Below are 10,175 nucleotides of genomic sequence, written 5' to 3'. Positions count from 1 at the left end.
TCCGGACAGGTCAGGCACGCACAGACACAGGCCGTGTACTAATTACGAGGTAGGCGTGTTGAGGCCAGTACGCACAGTGGGCGCGGCAAATAATAATATTTCTTCTTCCTTACACGTGGCACGGGAACGCACGAGCAGCCATGTTGATGCGCCCGTAAATAGAGCCCGGGTTGGGGAATGCCTAACACAACCACATAGTACCGATAACCAGATATCTGCACTGCCGCTAATAGTTCTGTTATGACGCAGGGATACAATTCCCGTACAAATAACACACAGTTAAATAAAAGTCTACAGCGTCAAATAACAACGCCGGCTGGTCGACCTTTGTTCCAGCAAGCAGGGCAGTGCAGCGGTCAGAAAGCACACGAGCTGAACGCAACCGCTCACCGCCAAACAGCGCCATCTGTTGTCGCAAAGCGCAGCGGAAACACCAACTTACGAAATACACAGATAATGCCACTGCACACAGCGCCATCTAGCGTCACAAAACGCGGCGATGACAGCAAGCAATTTAATAATAAATTTACATGTACACACCCGAGGCACGCGACTACGCACGCATGCACGAAAACCGGTTTCCGTACACCACAGCTGCACAGCGACACTATACAAAGCACAGCATACGACATCCAAGCAGCGCACGGCGGCTGTAGTAAGCAGACAAGGGTGATAGACAATAAGCTGCATAAGTTCTCAGCAGCGACCCGCAGGCAATGACAGTGGAATACCGGTCGAGGGTTAGATAAAATTCCATTGATAATTAAGGATAATAATAATATTTGTTTGTCGCTAGGAGGGAGAAGCAAGGGACAGGCAGATAGTGTAAGTAACGAGCATAGCAGAGAAACTGCAGTAATAAATCAATCTTTTATTCCAGAGATACGCGCACGGGTCGCGCAGCCGCGCAGACGCATAGATTGTGTCACTCGCAAAACCAAAACCGATTTGGCGCGGCAACTTGCTAGCCAGCGAGCAAGTGAGTGAGATGTAAACAATAGAGGTCGCGCTGCTGCGACGGGGCCTCTGTTTAACAACACACACAAAAAAACTTTTAAATGTAACTAATTCTTAAACTTGTTCTATTTCAGAGGCGTTAGTACATGATTCTACCTTAGTAACAGATAAGGAAGAAATTAATAACACACTCGAGGGTCTCACGCAAACTAGCGGCATAGCTAGCGTAGTGGGGCACAGCGCAGCACCACTCAGACGAGCGCGCAGTGCCTCAGCGAACAAAGGAACGAGCAGCCATGTTGACCAGTCGAAAACCGGGTTTGTCGGCCTGGTAGCTGCGACCGCGAACAAAGAAACACGCAGCTATGCCAATAACCCGCAAGCAGGCGTGTACGACGACAGGGACGCCGTAACGCCGGCACAAACATTAATTTTGTCATCTCTTCAGTTGCAGCATTTGAAAGGCGACCAGCATACAGCGATATGCGACAGTGTTGTAAACAATTACGATTTGTTTGCTACAAGTTATAAGATGTTATCACACACGCATCTAGTTCAGATGAGAATTAATACACACAACCATGCACCCATATCACGAACACCGTATCGGACACCGTATCTACACTGGGCAGCGTTACAAAAGCATATTGATGCATTACTTGAAGCAGGGATTATTTCGGAGGCTACCAGTGACTGGGCAACGCCAGTCTTCATAGTACCTAAAAAGCGTAGTACAACGGGTAGAAAGGTAGCGGATTACCGTGCTCTTATCAAGGTTACAGAGCCTATAACTTATCCTTTGCCAAGAATCGACGATATTTTGGCTTCATTCACGAACGCAAAATATTTTACCACGTTAGATTTGAAAAGTGGTTATTTCCAAATACCTGTGCATCCGGATGACCAACACAAGTCGAAATACGACAGTCGCCTGCAGCGCCATCTACAGGGGAAGAAAGCTGCGAAGAAGCAACAAAGTCTGTCATGACCATTACAACACCACAAGACGACGTGGATTTGTCTACCGGGGACATGCCCCTAAATGCCAACCAGCAAACGACAGGGCTGCCATCTCTAGGCGAGATATTGGACCAGCAATGCAATGACCCTTTATTATACAAGATACGTGTGGCATTGACATCGCCTAATGCTACAATTAAGGATTTAAACGTCCTTACTAATTACATGATTTTGGACGATTTATTACAGCATATCACAGAGGCAACAGCTACCACGGAACCTAGCGTCCAGCTAGTGGTCCCACAGCAGTATCAGATAGTAATAACGGCGTATCATCACGATAATATCTACAGTGCACACTTAGGCTTCGCTAAAACATATGCTAAGATTAAGGAGAAGTAATATTGGCCTAAAATGTATTCAACGATTAACGACTATGTACGTAGTTGTATTATTTGTAAATCTCGCCAGCTAACCTACGTACGTTCACCTTTAGCAGCTGCACCAACGCCAGGGGCGCCGTTTGAAGTGATAGCGGCGGACACTTGTCAGTTTCCTATGACAGCTCGTGGAAATTCGATACTTAATCCACTTTCATGATTTGTATACCAGCTGGCTGGAAGTTTTTGCGGTCCGTGATAAGTCGGCCGAAACCATAGCTAACCTACTGATTAACGAGATAATCCCGAGACATTCCTGTCCGAGGATTCTGCTTTCCGATATTGGCACCGAGTTTTGCAATAAAATAATGGATAAAGTGACGGAACATTTCCAAATAAAGGCCATAACGTGCACGCCCTACCACCCTGCTTCAAATGGCGCAAACGAGCGTTTCCACAGGGTTTTAAACTCAATGATTTCGCACTATGTTGACGCCACTCAAACGTCCTGGGACCTGTTGTTACTGCCACTATTATTAGCATATCGGTCCGCTATTTAAACTACGTTGCATCACAGTCCTTTATATTTAGTGTACGGCCGAGCACCGGTATTACCTATAGATAACTTGTTATTACCAAGAAGAAAGTCGTACGACGAGGAACCGATTTCGCAAACACTGGAGAGGTTCCACCATGCGTATGCGCACATGCGAACGGCAACACAAGAGATGAGAAGCCATAAAAAGAAGCTCTACGACAAAAGAGCAAGGCTTCAGGAATTCAGGGTAGGAGATCCGGTATTCTACCACGATCCAGTACTGAAGCCCGAGACAAGCCACAAGCTAAATAGCCCGTGGAAAGCGTATTATACAGTAACCAAAATAATAACACCTAAGAAATTTCTTTTACAACACGAGACGACGCATCGCCAAGTCACCTCCCATGTTGATAACATCCGAGCTGCTTATCCGTGGTTACGCTGGGATCAGCCACGAGATGAGGTCACGACCAGATCCACAAAAGAAGCCACGACTGAAGTCATAACTGAAGCCACAACTAAAGCCAGCACGGAGGTCACACCCAAGGGAGCGCGCGTTGACAAGGGCTGCTAGAAAGCAGCCACTGCGACAGGCAACAGTAGTCTATTCGATGAGGAGCGACAGCTACAGCCCTAGTGACGATTCTGATGCGGAGGAGGAAGCCATTCCGCCAAGACAAAGGTCTTCTTCCGAGAGTAGTTATAGCGATAGCGATCTTGTACCGTTAGCAAGGTTAGTACCAGCGCAGTTGCAAGAATCATCTGCTTCCACAGCTCACTCCGAAACCTCTGATCAAGGACTGCACGAGTAGGAGGAAAGCCAAGCAACAGTGACAAACAATGATGCTAACAAGCCTGCAGCCTGCTCCATCATTGACAACCACGCTACACATGATGAGACCTACGCACATAACACAGAAGATGGCTTCATTAACAGTATTAGGGTATCCGTGAATAACTAATGGCTTACATGGTTTTCAGGTATTGGGTGAGGCAGCCTTAAAGCACACACAGTCAGTCTACGGAAGGGTATGGCTGGCCATTGTTACAACATACGGCGTTAGTGAAATACCACAAACTTCTAATAACCTGTTGCTTTGCGGGCACACGCAGAGCCAGGAGAAGGGGTTTCACTTTGCTAAGTAAACTGACGTCAGCTAAACAATCTTTCATTTCATTACAGGTATGGACTGTGTATTGCGACTCTGGTGCTCGCAGTGACGTTAATAAGAGAAGTGTTTGTACCTAAAGGGACGCTCGCTATAACGCAAAGTAGTTGGACGATCGTGTTTACGTTAGACTTATCACCTGTAAAGAATTATATGCGGGGGATTGATGAGCAGATAGAATATTTGTTTAATCAGCGCACCAAACGATCACCGCCCGCTGCGGCTCGAGCCCCTATCATTAGTGACAGAGATCGCATGTCAACACAAAATGTACCCACATTGAGAGGAGTGTTGGGAAAATGGTTACTTTCGAATGTTACAACAACACCAACACCACTATGGCTGAACAACACAGTACGAATGCAACAGCAACAGCAAATCAATGCAAACAACGAGCAGTTTCGTGAGATTATTGAAGTTTTTATTTTTTTAAATGCGGCTGATTTCAGACTGCGATATCACAGGCTGTCAGAGCGCATTGAGGGATTAACGTCTATGTTTGCTACGACGAGACATCGCTTCAAGCGATCATTATTACCATTTATCGGCCGGTTTCAAAAAGCATTGTATGGAGTAGCAACGGAAGATGATTTAAATGACTTGCAAGCTAGATTATCTGGGTTCGAGATTACGCAATGGGCATTTCAACATGCTATAGAAGATTCATTGACAGTCTTTAATCTGACAAAAACACAGGTTGAACTGAATCATGATACTTTAAACGAATTAATCAAGGGCGTTGAGACGATGCGACAGTTTGTCAATAGTATAAACGAGCAGCTACTAACTTTGACTATTACTCTTAATACTACGACGGCAGCCATAATTAGATTACAGACCACAATTGACATGCTGATGTTGACTTTACAAGACGTCACGAATATTGTCGCGGACTTAGAACATTCATTAACCAGCCGTCTTACGGGCAGGTTACCGATTTCACTAGTACCCCCAACCCATTTGCAAAGCATATTACAGAGCATTAAGCAGTTTATCCCAAATTATCTTGCCATGCCGAAAGCATTAGACGAAACCATTTTGTATTACTATAGTTTATTACAGACCATAGTTGTACAAGTGCATAATTCGTTCCATGTACTTACGTTTCTACCACTTAAACATGTCGGCCAGATTTTTAACATTTTCCAAATATTGCCAGCACCTCAATATATTAATGACACCCAAGCACACGTGTATTATGTGTTAGATAAGGAATACGTTGCATTTGCGCAAGATAAAACACGTTATTTTTTATCCTGAACCAAACTTAGTACGTAAGTGTCTTCACGAAACCCATAACATCTGCCAGGCGGAATCTGAAATCTATTATGTTAGAGGGTCCAAGAATTGTTTAGTGCCGTTATTTTTAAGGCAAGCCGAGCACATACAAACCTATTGCCAAAGGAGGGTCAAGATGTGTGCTAACTCTAAGCATCTGATTACGTATATTGGTAATGGTCACTGGCTTCTGTCACCGGCGAAGACGTTTCGGTTAACAGTGTCATGTCAGACTACCAATAATCAGGCTCCCACTATTACGGACATTCTGCAATCGGGTTGTAGTGCTCATTCGGATGACCTTATATTGGTATATTGGTAATGGTCACTGGCTTTTGTCAACAATAAAGACGTTTCGGTTAACTGTTTCATGTCAGACTACCAATGACCAGGCGCCTGCTATTACGGACATAGAAATAGCGTCACGTCAACTTGTATCGCTGCAATCGGGTTGTAGTGCTCATTCGGCTGACCTTACCTTACCCACATTTTATTTTCATGACTCGTCTGTAAATCCTACCAAATCGCTAGTCGACATCTTACCTAAGTCGTTCCAGACACCTACAATATGGGCGGACCTAGCTCAATTGGCTGTGGAGAGGGGTAATGCCACCGACCTCATTCCCCAATTGATAGTGCCTCATAAACTGTATAAATCACATGATTTAGACATAGCATATGACCACCTCAATGATGCCATAGCTAATAGCAGAAGGATTCTGGATACGAATGAAGTGGCTCAGACATTTTTTTAGAGTACACATATACAGTGGCATCAGATAGTTATCTATGTGGCCATCGCTGTTATAGCAATTGTCGTGTTATATTGTTGCTGCGCGCCACCACATCTTCGCCCACGCCTATGTCAGTCATTCACTACACCTGGTACCACAGCGACTCATACCATTCTCCAACCCACGGTACAACCCCTATTGCAACCCGTCAATGCAACCGCGCCCTTCGTTCCGCAGCATTTGTATCCGACGTTGCACCCTAAAGAAGTGGAGAATTAAATGCTCCACAGAGAACGAACACATCCGTTAGAGAATGTACATAATAACGAGGAAGTGGAGATGAAAACACTTCCTCGTACCAAAAGTTATAATAAGAAATATGCAGACTAGACTAAGGATGCTCCATAGTTTATAAGTATAACGATGCACAAGCGATGCATTTTGTTACCCTGTACCTAACAAACACATGTTGTATCACGCACGAGGGTGCAAAGCACTATATGTTCACGATTTAACATCACTATATGTTCACGAGTTAACATCACTATATGTTTACGAGATAACTTCAAGGTTTGTTGCACAATTTATTACACAGTAAGTTTCACGTGTATTCAGGTATGTAGCATCATGTTTAGCAGTAGCGTTCCATTTAGTCATATGACGCAATAACGCACATGTTTTAATTGTATAGTGCGGCGTTGTTGTTTTTTGTAGGTGTGTGCATGTTAGGCACGATATTACTAATGTCATATCGGCATTAACCATTGTCATGTTGGCATAAACGCGCAATGTATCACAGTAGTCTAATCTAGACACTTTTAAGTATTAGTCAGTATAAACATCGTATCAGCCACGAGCCACCTCCCATGTAACGACGGAGACGACTGGACGGACGAGTTGGAGGAGGCGCTCCACCAGTTCCAGAACCGGAATGACGGCGCCGGGCGCCACCCCCACGAGGAGGCAACAGCACAGAACATGGAGGAGGAGCCGCCCCACAAGCGGTATTGTGAGCAGATGACCGCCACGACGACCACTACGCGACAGCGTCGACCCGCAACATCCCCGCCACAATGTGCACGCGGTGCACACTGTGTCCATGTCGACGCTGCCTCCAGAGCGCGCCGATCATCGCCACGGTCAGGCCAGGCAACAGGGCAGCGCCGGCGAACGCAGCACCAGAGCGCCGCTACAGAGCCCCGCGGACGACGCCGCACCTCATTTTTCCCGGGACGAACGAACAGATGGCGTCTACCACCTGGGGGCATTCTTACACGATGTCCTCGGGTTCCGACGACACAATCTCGGGTACACGGCAGTGCACCTGAGTGATCAGGCTGCCGCCATAAAAGTGGTGCCCATAGAAGAGGCACCACTACCCGGAGTTGCATTGGAGGATCAAAATCGACCGTGGGCGTGACGAGCCGCCGACGAGGAGAACATGGAAGAGGAAGACACCGACTACACCGACGACGAGGACGACGACGAAAACGACAACGATTTCTACAGCAGCAGCTGGTACCAATGAGCACCAGCACGACGGACCACCACGACGACGACGAGGAACACCAGGAGCACGAGGACGAGGACGACGACGAAGGCGGCTGCCGGAACTTTTTTTCCCCTCATAAAAAAATATATAAAAATGTTAAATCAAATAAAAATATATATGAAAATGTTAAATCAAATAAAAATATATAAAAATGTTAAATCAAATAAAAATATATAAAAATGTTATATCAAATAAAAATATATAAAAATGTTAAATCAAATAAAAAATAAATGTAATAAATAGATAGCATGTTGGTGATGGAAGTAAGAAGGCAAATAAAAATGAAAATACTTAAAATCAAATAAAAATATCCAAAATTAAAATAAAATACGTATTAAAGTCAACGCATCACTACGATGACAGAAGTTGGTCACCGCATTAGTACGACTCCCAACTTTCCTGATGGGGGAGTAATGTAATATAAAAATAAAAAGAAGAGGATAACGATAACGATAAATAAGACAGAAATATGATAATTGCCTAATAACCGAAGTAGTCATCGTACGGGGGACGCCTTTGTGTAAAAGCGCAGCTGAACCCGTACGCGGCCGCCAATGAGAGAGCGACCCATGCAGCGTGACCATACCCTAAAACAAAGGGAGAGGACGCCGTATATAAGCTTTGTGCACGCAGCCCGGGGACCCCAGTCGTCTCTGCTACTTGCTCATTAACACAACTACGTGTTACTGGTTACTGCCGCTACCAACGTTTGATATGTAAGTTATGTTTTGTAGGCCGCGTACACATCTGTACACGTTCTGCTCATTACATGGGCACATATTATATGTTATCGTCATTCTTGATCAGTAAAGATGTTTGTGCTTTAACCACGTACCTGCATTGTTCAGTAACCTATGTATGATGCGCTCAGCGATATCTCTAATAATATACGGAGTCCACTCATACGATCACGGATAAAAGACGGCTAAGGAACTCATTATTACATTGTTGATATGTGGGCGCCGCTTTTTCAAAAATTTCCTCGCTGGAGGATATCTCGGAGAGTTGCTTGTTAATGCCAATGGGGATATTCTTCAGAACGGCCGGTGGGTGGTTAAAATTGATGTTAACATACTGCAATTTGTTGTTTGATTTCATGTACGTATTGTTCCGAGCTCAAATGAAGTGTCACATCCAAAACATTTACAATACTTTTGTTCGCTTCGATCGTTATTCGTAGACCATTATCCCAAAATATTTTGCAAATGTCTTTCTTTGCGTTTTCGATTTCTTTTGGTGTCTTGTTTAGAGTCGAGGCCGTCGTCTCTGTATAGACCCATCGAATTCCCATACTTCGGTTGTAGTAGGGACAGCATGTAGCAGACCACCAGTTCGCCCGATTCTGCTCCGTTGTATTCTCTCTTGTTGCTGTTGTTGCTGTCAACCGGAAAAAGAAACAGAGCGCGCAATATCATTTGGTACAACTAGCCATACTACCAAAATGTGAAAACCAACGTTGGCAAGGAATTTCTATAAATCGTAAACAAGTGCTTCCCTCCAGAAAACAAACTCCACAAGATTTTCAATAAGAACCATGTTAAGATCTCGTACAGCTGCATGCCGAACGTGAAGAATATAATAGAGGGAAACAACAGAAGAATACTGCGGATCAACACGGAAACGGTAAACAACAGAAAATGCAACTGCCCGAAAAACGTAACGTGCCCCCTGGATGGAAACTGCCTTGCTAAGGACATAGTATACCGAGCAACAGTGACAAGCGAAAACAACACAGAAACATACTTCGGACTAACAGCTACCTCCTTCAAAGCAAGACTAGCGAACCGTAAGGCATCCTTCACTACGGAATCAAAACGGAACTCGACAGAGCTTAGTAAACATATTTGGAACTTGGAAGACAACAACCTAGACTACGCGATCAAATGAAAGATACTGAGCAAAGCGCACACACTACTCGAACACTACGAAGAAATGCAACCTATGCTTAACAGAGAAGTTCGACATATTGTGCAAACCTAAGACCGCGACACTGAACAAGAGAAACGAACTTGTTAGTAAATGCAGACATAAAGATAAATTTTCATTAAGGAACGTTATGTGAACTCTTACAATGAATTCAGTTTAGCGCCAGCGCGCAGCAGTCACCGACAATGACGCGCTAATTAGTATCTATGGTATTTCTTTAGAACGCGCACGCATGAATACGAACAATAGATCACATTATGCATGATGTTTTTATACTGCTCGGGATGTTCTAAATAGATCACTCTGTATTAGGCACTGATGAGTGTGGAGCCTTCGCTCCATACGAAACAGTTCTGTATGCAATAAACAGAGTCAAAATTACTACCGTGTCCGTATAACTTTATCTATATTTGCTCTACTCATGGTAGTATTGAGCACTCTCGACACACGAGTTCATAAACAACCATTAGATATATATATTAGACCGGGAGCCCAGGGGGGTCAGCCTAGCTGGAAAGGAAACCAATTTTCATGCATATAGCAATGATTCGTGTACATACCCATGTAAGGAAATGTAAGTCTGGCAGGCAGCCGCTGGTGGGTGTGGTCAGTGGGGTCATTTGAAAGGCACCCCAAAATTGAGCTAGATTAGCTGGAAAGGAAACCCCATGAAACCTATTG

At 44.6% G+C, this 10,175-nt stretch overlaps 1 protein-coding gene across 1 annotated transcript in view; it reads left to right on the top strand.

The window, feature by feature from the left end:
• Nucleotides 1-7,457: 7,457 nt before the first annotated feature.
• Nucleotides 7,458-10,175, top strand: part of LOC106812942 — a 14,615-nt gene continuing 11,897 nt past the window's right edge. Inside the window, exon 1 of the mRNA XM_014816952.1 lies at nt 7,458-7,534. Coding sequence (XP_014672438.1) covers nt 7,458-7,534 — 77 coding nt within the window. The remainder of the gene's footprint in view (nt 7,535-10,175) is intronic.

The sequence above is a fragment of the Priapulus caudatus genome, unplaced genomic scaffold (genome assembly GCF_000485595.1).
Source record: "Priapulus caudatus unplaced genomic scaffold, Priapulus_caudatus-5.0.1 Scaffold704, whole genome shotgun sequence".
Classification (NCBI taxonomy): domain Eukaryota; kingdom Metazoa; phylum Priapulida; class Priapulimorpha; order Priapulimorphida; family Priapulidae; genus Priapulus; species Priapulus caudatus.
The sequence above is the reverse complement of the archived record's forward strand: the minus strand, read 5'-3'. Positions and strand labels throughout refer to the sequence as shown.